General features: G+C 48.6%; 1 protein-coding gene across 3 annotated transcripts in view; it reads left to right on the forward strand.

Moving 5' to 3' along the window:
- Window positions 1-21,828, forward strand: part of STK10 (serine/threonine kinase 10) — a 118,555-nt gene that overhangs the window by 31,749 nt on the left and 64,978 nt on the right. For all 3 annotated transcript variants that reach the window (XM_027084292.1, XM_027084293.1, XM_027084294.1), the window contains exon 3: window positions 18,036-18,084. In XM_027084292.1, the coding sequence (XP_026940093.1) occupies window positions 18,036-18,084 (49 nt within the window). The remainder of the gene's footprint in view (window positions 1-18,035; window positions 18,085-21,828) is intronic.

Genomic DNA, 21,828 nt, shown 5'->3' on the forward strand with positions numbered 1-21,828 from the left:
AAGCACAGAAACACATAATTCGGGAAACGATAAGGACCATGATGGATATGAAATCAGAGGTGTGGCTAGGGACAGTGCAAGCCACCTTCTGTGCGTGGTCAGCAGGAGGCCTCTCTGAGGAGGTGACGTTTGAGAAGGACCCAGTCAAGGGAGGATCAAGGGGACAGCAAGTGCAAGGGCCCTGAGGTGAGAGCATGCTTACTGCATTCAAAGGCAGTGAGGGGCCAGTGTGCCTGGGATGGGGTGGGGGTGGTAGGAGATGAGGTCAGGGAGGTAGGGGTTGTGGTCTTAGTGTAGGTGTTGAGAAACCTCAAGGAGGTTTCAAGCAGTCCAGCGTCTGCCCTCTTCCTCGGCCATTAATCTGATTAATTTCTGAGTCCCTTTGATTCTTCTCCATGTCTGTCTCATGCATTGTCTTCCCTACCCTGCAGTGGAGGAACTGGGACAAGTCCTGGCTCGTAGCACCAGTTGAGATCTTAGCTAACCTCTGAGTCTCTAGCTCTTTATCCCTGAAATGGGGATGATGGTAGCGAAACCTATCCCATTGTAAGGATCAAGTGAGGTGGGGCATGGGCAGCAGTGTCTGGCACAAAGTGGGTGCTTAGTTAATGCCATTGCTTCTCTCTCCCCTCCCCTCACAGTCCTTTCATTCCATTCCCACTACACCCTCACCCCCTGGTTTGTGGCAGCCTCTTCTCTTCTGGCTTTTCTGCCTTTCACCTGATGAACCTACCCGAGGCTTCGCTGTGATCCGTGTCACCCCCAGACAGTAAGAAAGGTGATGTCAGGGTGGATGAAGGAATCAGCACAGGGTGAGGAAAGCCCTTTCACGTGCACACAGCCAGGCCTGGCCACCACCCCTGGAGCCCCGGCACAGGAAAAGTTCAGAAGTCCCTCTGCCCCCAAGTTTTGTCTGGGCAGAAAGTTTTGCACAAGTTTATCTGCCCAGGAATCTCCTTGCTGACTACCAAACAAAGCATTGACTCCTTTGCTTGCATGGAAGGCCTCCACAGCTGGAGAGCCTCCCTGGATTCCCCCCCCAGGTATGAACTTGTCATTCTCGAAGCTAAAGAGCTGGAATATTTATGTAACACTCTCCGTAGGGCTGCCTCTCCCAAACCTCATTCATTCTCCTACCTGTGGAATAGTTAATATTTTTTTAAGGGGACTCACTTTTTAGAAATTAACTACATTCACTGAAAAAGAAACTTCCGTCTCATTACCAGAAATGGAAAATTAGGACCCACTTGCCATAAATAGAAATAAAAGAAAATAAACCACTTCTCTTCCATTCTGGCCCAATCCCTTTGCCTGCCAAAGCCCTCAGCCCAGGCCCTGTGCTCCCTGTTAGGAGGAAGTTTGTCACCGTGGGTCTCTTTAGCGCTCGCAAGTGACGGGGCTTGGCCGGAAGGACAAGCACGGTGGAGGAACTCCTCTCCCCCAGTGCCGTGCAGTGCCCCGATCTCAGGACCTCCGCCCGGCGATGCGCCCAGGCCAGGGGTGTTTGGGTCTGGCCAAGCCTGGAAAGCCAGAGGTTGGGGACGGTCCTCTTAGGACTGAGGCGCTGGCTCAGCAGCTTGTCCAGGGACACTCGGGCCAGAGGCTGGGTTTGGACCCACCTCTCCTGACCCGAAGGCCAGTGGTCTTGCTCCCCCAGCTCACGTCTCAACCCTCATTGTCTACACCTCGGCTTTCCCAGCATTCTTAGCTGTGGATTCCTCCTCTGTTGAAATCTTCACGGAAGTCCTGCGGCCACAGAGAAAATAGCAGGCCTCCTGTCACCCTCAGCCCCCCACTCCCATGGTGGTCCCCAGAGTAGCTTCCAAGTCTTTTGGACTCTGGTCTACCTCAGGGTTTGGATCATTTTCTATGTGGCAGGAGCTGTCCTGTACGTTGTAGGATGTTTAGCAATGTCCCTGCCTCTACCCACTAGATGCCAGCAGAACCCCCATCTCCCCACTCAGTGTGACAACCATAAACGTCTCCAGATGTTGCTGCTTGTCCCCTGGGGGACAAAACTGCCCTCGGTTGAGAACTACGTGTCTCTGCCACTCACGGCCTCTTGTTGTTGGGAGGAGGAGGGTGTCTGCTGGAACGGGCCTACGGACACATTTTGTTTGGCACGCGAGATGGTTTTAGAAATTTGCTGCTAGCATTTTGTCAGAAGATGGCACATAAAGTTCTGGCCTTTGGACTTTTCTTGAACAACCTGGAGATGTGGCGGCAGTTGCCTGGGGCTGAGCAGCAACAGCCCCTTAGGAGGAGATTTGCTCTCTAATTAGCCTCAGACCTCACTACTCCCTACTGTCCCCAATACTCAGCCTAAGGGCTGTATGTCATTGGTGTGTGCCACTGTTGTTCATTCGTTTTAAAAAATTTTTTTTGAAATATAGTTGATTTACAATGTTGTGTTAATTTCTGCTGTACAGCAAAATGATTTACGTTCTTTTTCATACTCTTTTCCTTTCTGGTTTATCACAGGATATTGAATATAGTTCCCTGTGCTATACAGTAGGACCTTGTTGTTTATCCATCCTATACATACTAGTTTGCATCTGCTAATCCCAATCTTCCAATTCTTCCTTCCCTCTTGGCAGCCACAAGTCTGTTCTCTATATCTGCCACTGTTTTACTTCAAGTAGAATTGAGAGGATATATTTCTCATTCCCATGTCTCTATCGAAACTGAGGAAAGTGCAGATAACCAAGAGGACTGTGTTCTTAGAAAAGTGTGCAAGATGACATTTTTTCATACAGGCAGAGCTGCTTTGCCCCATAAGTTAGCTCCTCAGACCTGGTGGCATTTAAGCCAGGACTCCTGGCCTAGGGAATGCAAAAATAGGTTTGTAAGGCGGCTGTGAATTTCCTGTACGGATATACCAAGTTTGTTTGTTTGTGTGTGAGTGTGTGTGTGTGTGTGTGTGTGTGTGTGTGTGTGTGAGAGAGAGAGAGAGAGAGAGGAACTGAAGGAGTGACTGTAGGCTTTTCAGAGTGTGACTTCTTGTCAGAAAGTGAACATTCTACAAAGAGGAAGTGCAGGGCCCAGGGTCACAGAACAGGGCGTGGGTGGGAGGGGCCCGCTGTCCACACATGTTCATATGACTACATGTCACTGGCCAGGGTTTCTGTGGCTTGTCACCTTGGGCTCAGAGGCTAGCTGTTGGTCACTGACAGAGGTTGCATATCTGGCCTTAAAAAATACTAGAACTGTAAAGAGAATGTGACATTAGAAAGTCACCAACTGCGCTGTGTGCATTTAGAAAGTCACTTAGCGCGGCAGAAGGAGCGCTGGGCTGGATGGAGTCAGGGGACCTGAGATCTTCCCAGATCTGGGATCAACCCTCTGTGACCATAGGAAGCACTGTCCCTTCCCTGCACCTCTGCTTCCTGGCCTGTAATGCCAGGGCCTTGGAAGGGATGATCTCAAGGAGGCCTTTTGGCCCGAGTCGGCTCAGTTTGTCCTAGCTCAGGTATCTCTGAAATCCTGAACTCCGGGTTCGTGGTCAGCTGTGTGGCCTGTGGTGGCCCTTCTCCGCAGTATTGTGGGCCAGGACCTCTCCCCATGGGCTCTGGGGTCCTGGTGTCCCTGGGCTTCCCTGGCATTCACTGACTCCTGCCGTCCTTCTGGATTAGGGGCGTCCACTCTGGGGACACACACGCAGATCCACAATAGCACTTTGTGAAGCACTTGAAATGCAGCCCTCTCAGTCCTCTGGGGTAAGCGTATTGTTACTTCTTACCACTTCTGTTGTACAGATAGAGTGCCTTGAGGCTCAGGGAGGGGAAGCAGGCACAGAAGCTTGTGACTTCTTGGCTCAGAGGGTAAATCAGGAGGCAGGGGGTGAAGGTGAGAGGGAAGAGTCAGCAAAAGAGCACACATAGCTGGCCTTTGCTGGGAACGTTCTCTGTGCCGGGCGCTTTCGTGATTATCTTGCCGAATCCTCACAATTCTATGGGATCGAGATGTTGTCACCCCCATTTTATGGATGTGAAGACTGAGGGTCAGAGACAGAGAGTGACTGTCTCCGGGCTCACATCCAGGTTCCAACTCAGATCAGCCTGGCTCCCACCTCTGCAGGGCACCCCACGCCCCCCAGGTGCCAGCCCACACAGTCTGTGCCCCCCTCCTCCACTTGAGGAGCCCGTTGTCCAGCAGACCATTTTTTGGCAGCGTCTGGTGGGGAGGGGCCTGTGGCTCGAGGATCCATCCAGCTTCTACCTTGGGTGCGGTGGACTGTCAGCTACTAGCAGGTAGAATGGCAGTAGAATGGTGTAGTTGTGGACGGACAGGCCGGGGTAATGTGGGGTTTTGCCTGGAATCCTGCTGTTGGAATGGCCGGGCCGGGGTCTCTGTGTCACATTCACAGGAGCGAGGGTGACTCTGTGGTCCGGGGATTTGCCTGCCATGTTCCCAGGCATTTAGTTCACCACCTGAGCCCATCAGCCAGCTCTCATCCCCTCTGTGGCAAGCCTGTGTGCTCCTTCCATCCCCACTCACCGCCCCCCACCCCTTGCCCCAGCTTCACTCACACCCTCGTTCCTTCGGTCCATCAAGCAGCGGCTTTGGAGTCAGCTAGACCTGGGCTGGAATCTTGCTGCCTCTGTGCTGCTATGTGACCCCAGACACATCTCTGAGCCTCAGTTTCCCCATCTGGACATGAAGGGTGATGACACTGATCTCGCAGCTGTTGGCCCAGGATTAGAAACCCAGCTCGTCCCAGCTGGCAAGACAGTAGGAGCCTCGTACCAGGCACCCAGCTGAAAAGGTCATGTGTGTTGTTCAAAGTCTAGATTGGCAGATAAACGTGTAAACCCAGTCCACAGGCTGTACCTAAGACAGACTTTTTCTAGTGTTTTGCAATAGTGTGACCCTTTGTAAGTTGGTGTTTTTCATATAGGAATCCAAGTGTTTGGCTTGGCCTGAAGCAGCTCTCGCCACTGGGGCCCATGTTCCCTTGCGGCATCTATGAGCTGGGCTGAGGGCTGCTACCCCATGGACGGCCACCTGCTCTCCCATCTGCCCTCACCCCCACCCTGGCCGCTCCCCTGCATTTATACCCTGTCTGGCCCTGATGGGAACAGATAATCCCAGTCCTGGGCGGGGGAAGTGGGGAAACAGAGGGATGAGCCGGGGGCTGAGGGACTGTCTTCTGTCTTCCTTGGAGAGTGAGGGCCCTTCTTCCTTCCTGGCTGTGTCCCTACCGGTCTCTGTCTCAGGAGCCCTCAGACTTGTGTCATCACTGATGGAACCTTCAGTACTTGCCACTGTGGCAGTCTCAGCATCCCCATCGTGATCACGCCTCCCCTGTGTCTGGTGTTCCACATCCGCGATCTCATGTGACTGGACGCCCCTCCCCGGAGCACGTGGGGCAGCCATTATTCATTCATTCATGCGTTCACTCACTGACTCACTCATGCATTCATTCGTTCACCAACAAATGTTTCCAGAGCACCAACTGTGTGCCAGGCACTGTTTTAGTTGCTGAAGGCACAGACACAAAGCCCTGCCCTCTGGGAATTTACATTCTGTGGGGCAGCAGGGGTGGGGAGGCAGAGGATGGACATAATAAGACTGTAGGGTGTATGGGCAAATAGATGCTTAGACTTGCCCAAGGCGCCCAGTGTTTTCGCCCTGCTCTCTGCTGCTCTCAGATTGTTCCTTCAACCTTTCATGGGCAGCCACTGGCACTGGGGGCTTGTCTCTGAGTGTGGGCTGGTCATTTCAGTTTCCCACGTGGATACAGCCTCTGGTGTTACTAACGGTTGGAGCACGCTTGCTGAATGCCGGGTCCTGGGCCGTGGGCTTTCCCCAAGTCATCCCACTGCTCACTACCCAGGTGGCAGATCCTATAGTTCCCCACACCTTACACACGAGCAAACCGAGGCTCACATCTCTGCGCTTGTTCCGAGGTCTTCCCTTGTCCAAGGTTAGTCAGTGTCAGGGCTGGAGTTGGAACCCAGGTGTATCTGACTCCAGAGTCAAAACCCGGGGCTCACCTTATTTACTCAGGTGTTTTGGTTCCTTGGAGACGTTGTCTCTCGGGTAATAAGTCAAGGAAGACTGGGGGTTGCCCTTGGGGATGTAATAGGACACGAACACCCACCCTGCACCGTCTTCCCTGCTCTGTGAGCAGCTCAGCGCTGGCTCTGCCTGCCATGCCCACCTCTCCACATCGCCACCCCTCTCCCCTTGGTTTCAAATCCTACTTGTCCCTTGAGGACCATCTCACATGCCACAAACCTTTAACAATTTTAGTTGAAAATGCCGTTTCCTACCAGTCAGGCAGGCCTTCCAGCTGTGTGTCTGTATTTCCTGTGACCCTGATCACTCCTAGTCTTGTGGATTTGTGAGTCCTTCTAATGAGGGGCATGGCCCTGGACCATTCCTCTCTATGGCAGCACGAACCTTGCCACCCCTGACTTTAGGTAATGGTGGCCGGACAGACAGATGGTCAAATAGATGAAAAATGTCTGTGCAGACAGAGAACTGCTTGTGTCTCCCCTAGGGGCTGAAAATCCAGTTTGCATCTGCCTGGAGTCTGGTTCCAGCCCTGATTTCCTGGTGTGATGAGGAGAGTGGCGATGGTGATAATCATCATAGTGATGACAGTGACTGTCGTCTATCACCCTCCGGCGAGGTGCCAGGCACTGTGCTTGTTGTTTTCACATGTGCTATCTCGTTTACTCCCCTCAGGACCCCGTCACGGTTAGAATGTGTTGTCCCCATTTTACAGATGAGCAAATAGAGGCTCAGAGAGGTGAAGCATGTTGCCTAAAGACACACAGTGACAGCATTTGGACTCAAGCTCAGAGGACTTGGACCCTGAAGCCCAGTGCTCCTGATCTCTGGGCCAGACAGTGTCAGAAGGGTTTAGGCACCCCGAATTGCAGTCACCTCAGTTCCATCCCAGAGATGCCTCGGGACTTGGGCCTGCACACTTGGATGTGGCGCCATCTCGGTCTCCTCATCTAGTAATCCTCCCCGCAGGGGTTGTGGCAGAGGTGCCACAGAATGTGCCAGACAGGCTTAGAGGCTCCCTGTTGCCTTGGCAGGACCCTCTCCCCTCCCCTCAGGAACCCCAAGGTTATCCCTTGTGCCCTTCCTTCCTGCCAGGGGGCACTCAGTTCCCACAGTCTCGAGGGGAGCCCAGATTCCTTCCTGAGACTCTTTGTGACGTGGTGGGTGGAGCTGGAGGCGGAGGAGAAGGCCCGGCGTTCCTGGGAGGCCTTGTGGGTGAGGGCTGCCCCGCTCAATGGCCGCACTGTTTGGCCTGGAGCTCAGACGTTTGGAGGTTCCGGGACTCCACCTACAGGGACTGGCTGCTGAGAAGCTGGAGACATTTTTGTGTTCACTGTTATGTTTTTCTTGGGGGGGGGGTCTTCTTTCTACAGGTCTCTGTTGAGTGACCAGAAGCCTCTGTCTTCTGCTCGGATGGGGTGTCCCCGTGCCCAGGAGACATTGCCTCTCAGGGTAGGGAGACCTGGGAAGGAAGGGGTGACTGCAGCACCTACCCGTCCTACCCCAAGAAGAGACAAGCCTAGACAGGGAAAGGAGCTTGCCTGTGGTTGCACATTCCAGCAATCTTTGCATCTTAGAGTCAGACAGACCTGGGTTTACACCCTCGTTCCCTCACCTAGGAACTGAGTGGCTTTGGGGAAGCCCTTTCCCCATCAAACCTGTTTCCCCATCTGTAAAATAGACATAAGTATAACTGCTCACAGGTGTATGTAAAGGAATGCCTGTAGAATGCTTAGCACTCTAAGGTATGCATTAGGCGCTCAGTAGTGGCAGCCGTCATCTCTGTTCTCTTGGGTGGCAGAAGAGGGAGGGGACTGGCTTGCTTTAGTCCAGCTTTCTTTGCAGAAACAGCTGTGTTAGTCTGTGTTGGCTGTTTTGCCCTGATTTCCGGGCATCTCAAAGCCACTGAAATGTTTCATTCATATTTCTTCATTCTTCATAAATTCATTCAGTGAACACTTACTATTCACATACCAGGTCCAGGCTCTGATAATGGATGACATGAATGGACTTTTATAAATATTAACTGCTTATTCAGTGATAAAGGGATGTCCTTCACCTTGTACCCTCAAATGTCCATGTTGAAAATGACCTTACGGATGTTAAAAGCTTCATTTTCCAGGTAGGAAAACTGAGGCTCAAAGCAGGAAAGTGGTTCTGATGGCACTGTCACAGAAGGACAGGGGCAGATCTGGGGCTATGTCCAGACCTATAGAAGAGGTTTAATTTTATTTAATTTTACTTCCAGGACTGTTGCCAACATTTATTTATTGATCCCCTTCTGTGAACCCAGTACTCCTGCCGGCCTCAGGAAGGGCCAGGGAAAGGACGGGACCCAGGCCCCGAGCACCGTGTGGTCTCCAGGGTATGGCTTGAGCATGCCTCAGTTGTCCCCTGCGGACGGTCGGGCTGTGGCAGTGCTGACCCATCCTGCTACTTGGCCCTGCTGCCTGTGGGCTGTACACGTTAATGTCTAAAACCCTGTGGGTGGTCCAGGCCCTCTCTTATCTGGGCTGTGACATCCTGGCTCCCTTATCTCTGGGTGAGCGAGCTCACTTGGTGTTTGTGAGCTGACCAGTGGGGCCCAGTGAGGGCTGGAGCAGGGAGACAGAGGGGCCTTTTCTTCCACCACCTGGGGGCTGGGTCTCGAGCTTGTGGCTTCCTTCTTGAGGCACAAGGAAGAGAGGATGGGGTCACTAGGTCTCTTCCATTGGGGAGACAAACAGAGCTGACTTGGCACCCAAATACGTCCCAGTTCAGGTCCTGGCTCTGATACTTACTATTTCTGTGACCTTAATCTCTTTGAACCTCAGTTTCCTCATATGTAAAATGGGAATAAAGTATCACCAAATGCTGATAATAATTGGTAACATTTATCAAGCATTTACTTACTGTGTTCCAGGTAATGTTCTAAGTGCCAGGCATCCATTGTCCTGTTTAATCCTCCCAAAAACCCCATGAGGTAGAGGCATTTTTTAGGATACCCACTTCAGATGGTGAGTGTAAGATAATCCATGCAAAGGGGCCTGGCACAGAATAAACTCTTGATTCCTGTTAAATGTCATGGGTGGGGAAACTGAGACCGACCTGGGTTAACTGACCGGGCAACTGCTTACGTCCTGAGGAGGTTGAGGGTGTAGAGTGAGACTATATGGGGGAAGCAGTGCATAGGTGGTGTTTTCCGTGTGTGTTATTCAGAAGGGTGGAAATCAGCTTGGCATGGCACTGTGGGGTCAGGGTTTAGTCCTGAAGGGTCGATCAGGTAGAGGAGAGATTTTAAATTCTGGCTCTCTCAGTCCTAAGGAGAACTGAGCTGATTCTTCATTTGCAACAACTCCAAAGAAGTTTTTTTTTTTTTTGCGATATGCGGGCCTCTCACTGTTGCGGCCTCTCCCGTTGTGGAACACAGGCTCTGGACGCGCAGGCTCAGCGGCCATGGCTCACAGGCCCAGCCGCTCTGCGGCATGTGGGATCCTCCCGGACCGGGGCACGAACCCGTGTACCCTGCATCAGCAGGTGGACTCTCAACCACTGCGCCACCACGGAAGCCCCAAAGAAGTTTTTTATTGTAACCAGTCCCAGCGCAACTCTGAGAGGACACTGGCCTGAGAGGGAAGAGAGTACTTCTTGATCTGAGCTGTGCAGGTGCAGTGCTAAATTCCCATGGCTAAAATAGTGCAGGAACAGGGTAGGTGCCTAATAAATGCACGAATGAATGAATGGATGAATGATAGGAGGGGTGATGTGGGCTGCCAGGATCATGTAGCAAGACCGTGACCCTTATGCTACACCATGACAGCTGCTTAATCTAAACTGATAGGGGATCGAGGTAAACACAGGTTTCCAGTTTCCTTTGGCCTCCAGCCAGAGTGGAAAGCCAGCAGGACTGCAGGCTGTCCCCTGTCGGGCACCCTCTGAACATGTTTATGGGCTGAGGTCTCCAGGGAAACAAAGAGCTCATGAGCACAAAGGCAAAAATATTTACTATCTGGTTCCTTACAGGAAAACTTTGGTGACCCTTGATCTAGAAAAGGGAGATGATTATTGTCTTCATCTTATAGAACTGTGTGAGGATTAAATGAGAGACTGTGAATGAAGGGCCTGGGACAGGGCTTGGCACATAGTGTCAGCAGTTTTCTGAGCTGAAAAGCACTTGGGTCATATTTTCAGAGCCCACGGTCTCTTGCCCTGGGAGCCCTCCCCCAGGTACTGGCAACCACTAATCTCCTTTCTGTCTCTATGGATTTGCTTATTCTGGGCATTTCATACAAATGGAATCACATGATATGTGGCCTTTTGTGTCTGACTTTTTTCACTTAGCATAATGTTTTCAAGGTTCATTCATATGTATCAGTGCTTCATTCCTTTTTTATGACTGAATAATATTCCATTGTATGGATATGCCATATTTTATTTTTCCATTCATCTCTTGATGTATACTTGGGTTGTTTCCATCTTTTAGCTATTGTGAGTAATGCTGCTCTGAACATTAGTATACAAACATCTGTTTGATACTCTGCTTTTAGTTCTTTTGGCTATATACCCAGAAGTGGAATGCCAGTTCATAAGGCAATTCCATGTTTAATTTTTTAAATTCTAGTTTTAATTTTTGGGGAACTGCCGTACTCGCTTCCACAGTGGCCACACCATTTTACATACACAGGGTTCCCATTTCTGTACATCCTTGCCAACACTTGTTATTTTCTATTTTTTTTTTAAATAGCCAGCCTAATGGGTGTAAAGTGATATCTAACTGTGGTTTTGACTTGCATTTCCCTAATTAGTAATGCTGAGCATCTTTTCATGCATTTATTGCCTATTTGTATATCTGTAAATGTCTGTTCAAGTATTTTGCCCAATTTTTTTGTTTGTTATTGAGTTGTAAGAGTTCTTTATATATTCTTGATATTAGTCCCTTATCAGATATATGATTTGCAAGTAGTTTCTCCCATTCTGTGGGTTGCTTTTTCACTCTGTTGATAGTGTCCTTTGATGTCCAAAAGTTATCAAATTTGATGAAGTCCAGTTTATTTATTTGTTGTTGTTGTTGCCTGTGCTTTTGGTGTCATAACCAGGAAATCACGGCTAAATTCAATGTCATGAAGCTTTTCCCTGTTTTTTTCTTCTAAGAGTTTTGTAGTTTTACCTCTTACATTTATGTCTTTGATCCATTTTTGGTAAATTTTTGTATATGGTGTAGGGTAAGGGACCATCTTCATTCTCTTGCATATGGGTAGTTCAGTTTTCTCAACAAAATGTGTTGAAAAGACTGTCCTTTTCCCATTGAATGGTCTTGACACCTTTGTTGAAAATCATTTGACCACATATGCAAGGGTTTATTTCTGGGATCTCTTTCCATTGTCTATATGTTTTTATGCTAGTGCCTCACTGTTTTGATTATTGTAGCTTTGTAGTAAGTTTTGAAATCAAGAAATGTGAGACTTCCAACTTTCTTTGAACAGTTTCTTAACAACTGTTCTTTTTAAGATTGCTTTGGTTATTTGGGGTCCCTTGGTATTCCATATGCCGTATCTTTTTTTATCCATTCATCCATTGATGGACACTTGGGTTGTTTCCATATCTTGGCAATTGTAAATAATGCTACAGTGAATGTAGGGCTGCATATATCTTTACGAACTAGTGTTTCATTTCCTTTGAATAAATACCCAGAAGTGGAATTGCTGGATCACATGGTAGTTCTATTTTTAATTTTTTGAGGAACCTCCATACTGTTTTCCACAGTGGCTGCACCAGTTTACATTCCCAACAGTGCATGAATGAGGGTTCCCTTTTCTTCACATCCTCACCAACTTTGTTATTTCTTGTCCTTTTGATAATAGCCATTCTGACAGGTGGGAAGTGATATCTCATTGTGGTTTTGATTTGCATTTCCCTGATGATTAGTGATGTTGCACATCTTTTCATGTGCTTGTTGGCCATCCATATGTCTTCTTTGGAAAAATGTTTATTCAGATCCTCTGTCCGTTTTTTAATCAGGTTGTTTGGTTTTTTTTGTCATTGAGTTGTATGAATTCTTTATATATTTTGAATATTAACCCCTTATTGGATATATGGTTTGCAAATATCTTCTCCCATTCAGTAGATTGCCTTTTTATTTTGTTGATGGTTTCCTTTGCTGTGCAGATGCTTTTTAGTTTGTTGTCGTCCCATTTGTTTATTTTTGCTTTTGTTGCCATTACCTTTGGAGTCAGATCAAAAAAATATATTGCTAAGACCAGTGTCAAGACCGATCCACCTGTGTTTTCTCCTATGAGGTTTCTGGTTTCTGGTCTAACATTCAAGTCTTTAAACTATTTTGAGTTGATTTTTGTGTACGGTGTAAGGTAGTGGGTTCAGTTTCATTCTTTTGCATGTAGCTATCTAGTTCTCCCAACACCATTTATTGAAGAGACCATCCTCTCCCCATTGTATATTCTTGCCTCCTTTGTTGTAGATTAATTGGCCATAATATTCATGGGTTTATTTCTGGGCTCTCTATTCTGTTCCACTGATTTGTATGTCTGTTTTTATGCTGATACCAAACTGTTTTGATTACTATAGCTTTTGTAATATAGTTTGAAATCAGGAAGTATAATGCCTTCAGCTTTGTTCTTTTTCAACATTGTTCTGGCTATTTGGAATCTTTTGTGGAATGGGTATGTTGTTAATTGTCTCGGATATATATCTAGGAGGGGAATTGTATGGATCATATTGTAATGCCATGTTTAACGTTTTAAACTGTTAACATTTAGACTGTTTTCCAAAGTGCCTGCATCATTTTACTTTCCTACTGTTGGTGTATGAGGGTTCCTATTTGTCCATATTCTTGTCAACACTTATCATTGTCCATCTTTTTGATTCTAGGCATCCTAGCAGGCATGAAGTGGTATCTCATTGTGGCTTTGATTAACCTTTCCCTAATGGCCAGTGATAGCATGTGCTTATTGGCCATTTCTATATCTTTTTTGGAGAAACATCTCTTCAAATCCTTTACCTATTTTTAGATAGGGTTATTTGTCCTTTTATTGTTTTATTTTAAGAATTCTTTATATATTCTGGATCCTAGCCTGTTGTCAAATATATGACGTGCAGACATTTTTCCCGTTCTGTGGGTTGTCTTTTCACTCTTTTGATAGTGTCCATTGATGCACAAAAGCTTTTAATGTTGATGAAGTCCAGTGTATCTGTTTTTTCTTTTATTGCTTGTGCTTCTGGTGTCACTTCTACCCACCTGATCTTCATCATGCCCCTTGATACACACACACTCAAAGGCCCACAAATCTTTTTTTTAAAAGATGGGAGGGTATTTAAATAATTATATTTATACTTATTTTTAAAAAATACTCATTGAAATACTCTTCTGTTTCAATCTGACCATCTCTAATAAGGCAAATCCCTAAAGCCTCTTTGCCAATACCCAGGGCTTCTCAAACCATCATTTGGTAAAGGCTCACCAGGATGGTCTTACATCCTCCCCAAGCCCCTAGCTCCTTGGTTAGAGGCAAGAAGTAAAGGAAACACTGATGATGAAGTTCAGGTTAATTAAGGAACATAAAAGAAACGGTAATTCCACCAGTTTGTCCCCAAGATTTCTGTACCACCATCTTACATTATGTTTTTGGTAGGCGGAGGAGAGATGTGACTCTAGGGTCCAGACCTCTCGCTCTTTTGCGAATTCCTGTAGAGCAGTGGTTCTTAAAGTATAGTCGTGGGGAGAAGCAGCAGCATCCCTGGGGCATTTGTTCAAAGTACAGATTCTTGGACCCTCCCCCAGACCTACTGAACCAGAAACTCTGGGGTGGGGCCCGATTATCTGTGTTTTATCAAGCTCTCCAGCTCCAGGCTGGGTTAACCACTGTGGCCACAGGTTCTGGGTAATTATAGCCACGATGTGCCTGCACCACTCACCTCTGTCTGCGTCTGCCTCTGCCTGTGGCGTTAGGGCAGGGACCTGTCTGAATGGTCCTGGGTCCCCAGGCTTGTCATAGACTAGGAGCTCAGGTAGTGTTTGTTGATCAAATACTTCTTTCGTGGCCCCCACTTTGCCTAGCGATGTGAGCCCTTGGGTAGACTCTCAGCTGTTGATGAGTTAAGCTGATCACAAACCTCCCTTCACCAGATCCTGGGAAAAACCTCGGTCACAAGCTGCTTGCTGCCCTCTCGAGGAAGAGTGATAGATGAGCCTCTGATGGGTTCTAGGAGTCGGTCCTTGGTACTGGGAGCTGTTGGATTTGGGGCTTGGTGAGGGCTTAGAGGCCATCAGCTTTGTACCCAGGAACCCTGGATCCCGAGGCGCCTCCTTTCATTACAGGATGCTCTGGGCATGGTCCTGCTGGGGCCTTCATCGTGGATGGGCACAGCCCCATCCCCCTTAAGATGAATAGATGTGTCTGTAGCCATGGGTGATTTTAGGCCAGTACTTTCCATTAAAAAAAAGAGGACTCCTAATATAAAATTTTATTTTACATATTAGTTGAATAAAATATGGAAAATACATGAAAGTACAGAACACCGGTAATCCTTCTGTGGGTATTGATGTATGTTTCTGTTCTCTTTTCTAAGCAGGCATATTTAGTAATTTTCTAAGGCATCAAGATGATTATTTTATTTATTGTTTTTATTGCCTTTATTGAGATTATTATTTTATTAATTAAACCTCATGCATTTCTGTAAAAGCCCTGAGAAGTTTATAATATAAGCCCCCTGTGACCCTACCACTGGCAAGCTGAAAGGTAAAGTGTTAAGATACATGTAATGGAACCTAGTGAGAGAACCATGTCATGAAAGGGACATTTTTTTTTTTTTTGGCATCACATAAAAGGCACCAAGACATGAAGCTTTTTAAACCAAAAGGACAAAAAAAAAAAAAGCAACTTTAAAAAAAAAAGAAGAAAAATCAAACTTTATTTTGCCACATGTGAGAGTACAGTTGGGCAGAATTACAAAAAGCTAATTAATGGAACATCACTCTGATTAACTCTGAACAAGGACTGCTGTTTCAAAGAAAAGCTTCGGGCTTCCCTGGTGGCGCAGTGGTTGAGAGTCCGCCTGCCGATGTAGGGGACGTGGGTTCGTGCCCCGGTCTGGGAGGATCCTACTTGCCGCGGAGCGGCTGGGCCCGTGAGCCATGGCCGCTGGGCCTGCGCGTCCGGAGGCTGTGCTCCGCAACAGGAGAGGCCGCAGCGGGGAGAAGCCCGCGTACCACACACACAAAAAAGCTTCACAGTTTGAAGTGCGGGTTACAGCAGTGGTCCCCAACCTTTTTGGCACCAGGGACCAGTTTCGTGGAAAACGATTTTTCCATGGACTGGGGTGGGGGTGGGTGGGAAGGTTTTGGGATAATTCAAGCGCATTACATTTTTTGTGCCTTTATTTTTATAATTATATCAGCTCTACCTCACATCATCAGGCATTAGATCCCAAGGGTTGGGGATGCCTGTGTTACAGGGCAGTAATCTCCTAAAGATACTTCCTCGGGGTCCGTATGCAAATTGTGACGTATTATAGGTTTAATCCTGGCATAGAATGAAAAGTCAGTACATTTATTCATGGGAATAAAACCAAAGCTAAGCTCAGAGCTTCCCAGCAGCCAAGGCAAAATAATAATAAGTAAAAAAATACGGGAAGGGCAAGGGGGCATGGAGCTCTTGAATTGCAGAAGAGGAACCAGAATGGCACAGTGCTCAAGCTTTCCTAGTGCTGACCTGGGAGAGGAGGGGTCATGGGGGACCTTGAGTAAGGATGTTGTGTAAGGGACAGTTTAACTGAAAGATGCAGGAACTGCCTGGGTTTGACCACTTCTCATTACTGACTTTTGATACGGCAATGGGTGTGTTGATGGAACAGTAGTTCTGGGAAGGCATATTTTTGTAGGAGGCCTAAATAACATGGTCTAAGTGTGACACCTTCTAGTGATTTCCTTTGCTAGATTCGACAAGTGCCTATTAGTTGGTGTGGCTTTTGTGTTGGGCATGTCGTTGACTGTCTTGATGATGTTGGAGGGAGAGAAGCTTAGTACCATTTTACAGACGAAGAAATTGAGGCTCAGGGACACTAAGTGGCTTACCCAGGGTCACATAGCTAATTAAGAGGCACTACCACCTTTTCCTCTTCAGCTGCCCCCTGTTAGAGAAGGGAATGTCTGAGCCTGTCCTGTGTCTGCTATGTGTGAGGCTCAGGCTTGTTGCTTAATAAATACCACTTCATCCAACCATTACAGTAGTTCTGGGGGCATCCATAGTATTATCCCATTTTGCAGAGAGGTAGGTCATTGCCAAGGCCGCAAAGATAGTAGCGGGTGAAGAGCAGGGGTTCCCAGCCTGGGTTTGGTGGTGGGACTTAAGGGCGTGCAAGAAGTCAGTGGAATTGCACACAAACATTTGTTTGTATTTGCATTTTTCTGTGTGAGAGGAGAGAGGGTGGCTTTCGTGGGGTCTCAAAAGACAACACGAAAACCAAAAAAGCCTGAACCTCTGAGCTCAAGGAAGGAATCATAGGAACAGCTCATACTGACTGAGCCTCACCCGTTGCCTGGCAAGGCCCGGATGACTTTGTCACTCCTGTGGGGTTTGAGCGTGTATCCCACCATCTTACAGGCCACTTAACTAGTGAGTGGCCTTGCTTGGTGACTAAATTTGCCTTCTTTTCTGCCACTGCCTCTCGTAGCTGGGTTTTTTCTAGCAATTAACAGGATTTGGGGTTCTCTTTTGTGGAGCTGAGGATTATTAAAAGGCAGAATGATACACTGAGCTTCGAGAGGTCAATGCCTGTGTCCAGGTCACCCTGACCCCTGGGAACAAGCCTGGTTCATTGGTGCTTGGTTAGATGAACAAATGAATGAGTGAGTAAGTGGGAGAAGGTAGTACCACTTCCTCGTGTTCTGGGTTGCAGGACATTAATCCATCTCTGATGACTTTTATTTAGGACGACAGTCACCAAAATGGTAGAGAGGTAGTCTGGGGGAGCTGGGGTCAGGCCTGATGCTCCGATGGCCAGGCAGGACCAGAGTGACTGTAGGAACGTCAGAGGCCAGGTCTCTCCTCCTCGGCAGGTGGTGCTGTGTGAGTGGGTGGGTGCCCCCTTGCATCGCTCCCTCCCATGGTGAGTAGCACAGCGTGTGGCAGGCCTGTCTGCTGTCCTGGGTTGGGAGGGCGGTGCAGTCTTGCTACACCTGGTCCCAGTATCTCTGGTGTCCCTGGCCCAGCTTAAAGCCCCCTGCTTGACCTCCTTTTGTTTCTTGCCCCCAGGGGTGTCCTTCCCCCTAAATATACTTAGAGCTGGGGCCCAGCTAAGAGTAATAGCATCAGCAGCCCCATCTTACAGCTGAGAAAACGGGCTCACACGATGGAAGTGACTTGCCCAAGGTCACAACTAGTGAGCCGTGGGCTTGGGACTGGGTCCAGACATGCATCACCACATCCTCCTGTTTACATTGCCAGGAAGCCTCTGGAAGGCGGCCACAAGCTCAGAGGCCTCATCGGAACCTTAAGGCTATTTCTCCGTCCTCTGGCTGGAGAGCTGGCTCTGGCCCAGCTGGGTCATGGCTGAGGTTTTTCCTTTTCTATTTAGGGCGACGAGCCTTCCTGACCACGCTGCAGGCACTGTGTCTGCCTCTGCTGAGCTTGGTTGGAGGGACTTTACAACAAGCAGGGGCCGGGAGCCCGGAGCTGGAGGAGATGCTGGGAGTGCCTTAAATTCTGTGTCACTTTCTGCCTTCCCCACCCGCCTCTATCAGCACTTTAAAAAACAGAGAAAGCATCTTCTCATATAGGAGAAGGCAGGAGCCTTCTCCTATATGAGCCTAGAGTGGGGCAGGAAGGATTGGAGCCTAGAGTGGGGCAGGAAGTGTGAAGATGGGAGTGGACCAGAGAGGGAGGGCCTGTGTCAATACCCACGGCACTTTTTACTCTAATTGCCCTTTTCCATCTGCCGTGCTGGGCTGGGAGCCCTTGAAGGCTTGGATCTGGTGGCTCTCCCAGGCGCCTGCTCATTGTTACTTTGCCTTGTATTTTCTGCAGATCATGATCGAGTTCTGTCCTGGGGGAGCTGTGGATGCCATCATGCTGGGTGAGTTTTTTGCTTTTTGTTTTTTTTTCTTGGCGCGGCATGCGGGATCTTAGCTCCCCAACCAGGGATCAAACCTCTGCCCCCTGCAGTAGAAGCGTGAAGTCCTAACCACTGGCCCACCAGGGAAGCCCCCTGGGTGAGTCTTCCTTCATGCAATGCAGTGGTGCTGGTGTTGGCGCTGCTTAGGACTGGTGTCCATCACTCCTCTGCCCCAGTAATGCCCGTGGCCTGTTTGAGTACCTCCCCACTCTGTCCCATTTTGGGAGCAGGGGCTGGGTTACTGGAGAGGATGCAGGACACTTGGAAGACCAACACTTCCCGTTCAAAAAGCCACATGACCTTGAGCGGGTCATTCTCTCCCTCAAGCCCTCGGCATAAGACAGGTGTGGTGCTTCCTTGCTGGACCCCACAGTACGCTTAGGAGGTGAAAATGGGACACCTGAGGGAGGTTCTTTGTAAGGTGGGGATCCCCACCCATTCTATAAGAGCTCAGTGGGGAAACTGTTGTTCCAGGCAAGCTTGAGCAGTAACAAAAAATATATATTAGTAATCACCTCTATTTTTTGAACGGCCACTATATGCCAGAGATTGTGGTAGCTGCTTTCATGTATATTATCCTCATGTATAAAATCAGAAAGAGCATCTCTGTTTTATTGACCAGACTGATGCTTAGAGAGGTTAAGAAGCTCGCCCAGAGTCACACAGCAGAGCTGAGATGTGAACCCAGGTCTGGGGGATACTGTTCCTAATTGCTGCCCACCCTGCATTATCCTTTGCTTTTGCCAGCCTGGTGAGCAGTGAGTGAGGAGAGGTTGAGAGTCTTGGGCCCAGAAGGTTGAATAACATGTCCGGGATTCTGGGGCAGTTCGAGAGAGGAGAGGCCCTCAGTATAACATAGCACCATTCAGCCACGTTTTTGTTGTGAAGAGGGTGTTTTCTCCCTCAGTTTATCTCAGGAATGTCTCAAATTTATGGCAGCCCTTTCCCATCCTGAGCTATAGAATGCTGGCTTTCCTTGCAGAGCCTCTTGCCACTCCCAGAGTTCCCAGGTGGGTAAATGACAGTAGGGAACAGGATACGGGCACTTGTGATATGGCCCTTGGGTGTACCTTCTCCCAGCAGAGATTGGCTTTGAAGATTTTCATTGTTCTGGGTAGAATCTGACAACGTAAAAATGATGGTCTTGTATGAGTTGAGATGCTCTAGGTTATAAGGGCTATTCAAACTGGTTTAGGAAAAAAAAAAAGTTAGGGGATGTGGGAAGGGGAATTTATTTGCACTAATAACTGAAAAGTTTAAGGGTGTCAGGCTTCAGGCACAGCTTGAGCTAAGGGTTTTAAAAACATTATTGTAAGAACTTGGTTTCCTTCTCCAACTCTTGACCCTACTTTCCTCTGTGTTGGCCCCATTCTCATGCTGATTTTCTGTTCTTGGTGACAAGATGGCTGTGGGAGCTCCAGCCATCACATCAGAATTCCAAATAGCAGGATAGAAGAAGGAAGGGTAGGACAGGTCCACAAAAACACATCCTACTGCCACTCTTTTAAGACACCACAGAAGCCCCACATGACACCTCCATTTTCATCTCACTGGCTAGAAGATAGTAACACATAGCTGTAAGGGAGGCTGAGAAATGTGGTCTTCTGGCTGGTTGGCCGTATGTTTGGATATTTTAAAAAGGGGAGAATGAGAACCAACGAGCAGCCTGCCTCTCCTGGTTTGCCGCTTAGCTGAATGAGACCTGGGGGAGGATATCAGAGAGGGAAGAGGCACTGATGAGTCCCAGGTCCTTGAGCTCATTCACAGCTGGGGCGTCACCCCGGGCTATTGCTCAGCCAGCAGGCAAACTCACCCTGGGCTCTGTCTCACGTCTCCCGGTGGAACCGACGGCTCCGGCCCCAAGTGGTTCGCTCCTTTTTGGTGGCAGCAGTTAAAGTGCTATCATCATGTTAGAAATCCAGGTGGGAGAAGAGAAGCTGAGACAAGGAGAGCCAGGCTACAGCTCTGTGGTCAGGGGTGGACTGTCCCGCAGATGCCCGCCCTGCTCAGAGGGCCTTTCTGCCCTAGGTTGCCTCCCGTCGCCTTGCAGACTTGTGCAAAGTGATGAGCCTGGGCTTGGGGTCCAGGCTTCCTGAGGTCCATCCCAGATTCCTTGGCTTGGTAGCTGTGGGGTCCTGGGCTGGCTCCTTTACGGCACGGGCAGAACGTGCACGCGGCACTTCACCACGTGGCCATCTTAGTTTGTTCTGATCCTGTGGGCCACGCCTTGCTAGCTGCTAAACATTTTGGCTCTCAGCCCTCCTGAGAACGGTAGGGTGAGGGGCGGGTCTGGATGTGGTTTCGAAGGGGACTTAGACTCATCGGCAATAGACTCATCTGCAATGTTGCAGCTTCTTTTATTAAGGAGAAAGTATTCATGTATTGCTGTGTAATCAAGAATTCATCTTAAAAACTTATCATACTGTGTGATTCCAATTATATGCCTTTCTAGAGAAAGATGAAACTATAGGGACAGGAATCAAATTAGTGATTGATTTGGGGCTGGAATGGGGGTGAAAGGGGCACAGGGGAATTTTGGGGAGTGATGGAAATATGTATTCTATTAATAGATTGTGGTGCTGTTTTTGTGACTACCTACATTTGCCAAAGTTCATAGAAGTCTATACCCAAAAAAGGTGAATATTACTGTATGTAAATTATATCTCAATAAACTAGACTTTAAAAATGTGTCTTATCTATTTACCTCACTGGATTATTGTAAAGATTAAATGAAATAATGTACCCAAATCCTTATCCCTGTGCCTAGTGCATTGTGAAGGCTCCAAAAATGGTGGCGTTGAGATCATGATCATCACATCATCACTTTGATTTTTCCTGTTTCATTTATGTAAGTAAATCAGACATGAGCCAGACTCATTTTTGACATTTAAAAATTTGCTGCAGGGCTTCCCTGGTGGCGCAGTGGTTGAGAGTCCACCTGCCGATGCAGGGGACGCGGGTTCGTGCCCCGGTCCGGGAGGATCCCACATGCCATGGAGCGGCTGGGCCCGTGAGCCATGGCCGCTGAGCCTGCGTGTCCGGAGCCTGTGCTCCGCAACGGGAGAGGCCGCAGCAGTGAGAGGCCCACGTGCCACAAAAAAAAAAAAAAAAAAAAATTGCTGCAGATAATCTGACATAATCTCAGGACCAGCAATCACCTTTTATTGACTGTACTCCATGCTGAGAAGTTAACATGCTTTATCGCTGGAGCCCTGCCTACATCCATCATCATACTCCCATTTTACAGACCAGTAAATGAAGATGCAGTGGGATACAGCAACTTGCCAGAAACCACACAGCCAGTAAGAGGCAGTGCTGGGTTCAGGCACAGTCTGTGTGGCCCTGAGGTCCCCTCAGGCTCTGAGCCTAGACCCCTGCTGGCGGAAGCACAGGGGTTAAGGATGAGCAGTTGGGAAGGGGAGCAGTTGTGGACCCAGAGAGAGGGACCTCTGGTCCAGGAGCCCTGCTTTGGGGCCGGGCTTCCCAGGACAGTGCAGTTGGTACCTCCACCCTGGCCCTGGCCCTGGGAAGTCAGAAGGGAGAGTGCTTCTCCAGCCAGAGGGAGGCCTCAGTGCAGTGCTCTGGCCCACCAGCCTGGGAGCCTGCAGCCTGAAGGCTGTGAGGCTCACCTCAGCACAGGGAGCTTGGGCGGCAGCAAAAACTCAATAATCACGGTGACCAGTGGGGCAGAGAGTGGGGCATGTC

Source organism: Aethalodelphis obliquidens, unplaced genomic scaffold (genome assembly GCF_003676395.1).
Source record: "Aethalodelphis obliquidens isolate GAN/ISIS:26980383/991018 unplaced genomic scaffold, ASM367639v1 scaffold52, whole genome shotgun sequence".
Classification (NCBI taxonomy): Eukaryota; Metazoa; Chordata; class Mammalia; order Artiodactyla; family Delphinidae; genus Aethalodelphis; species Aethalodelphis obliquidens.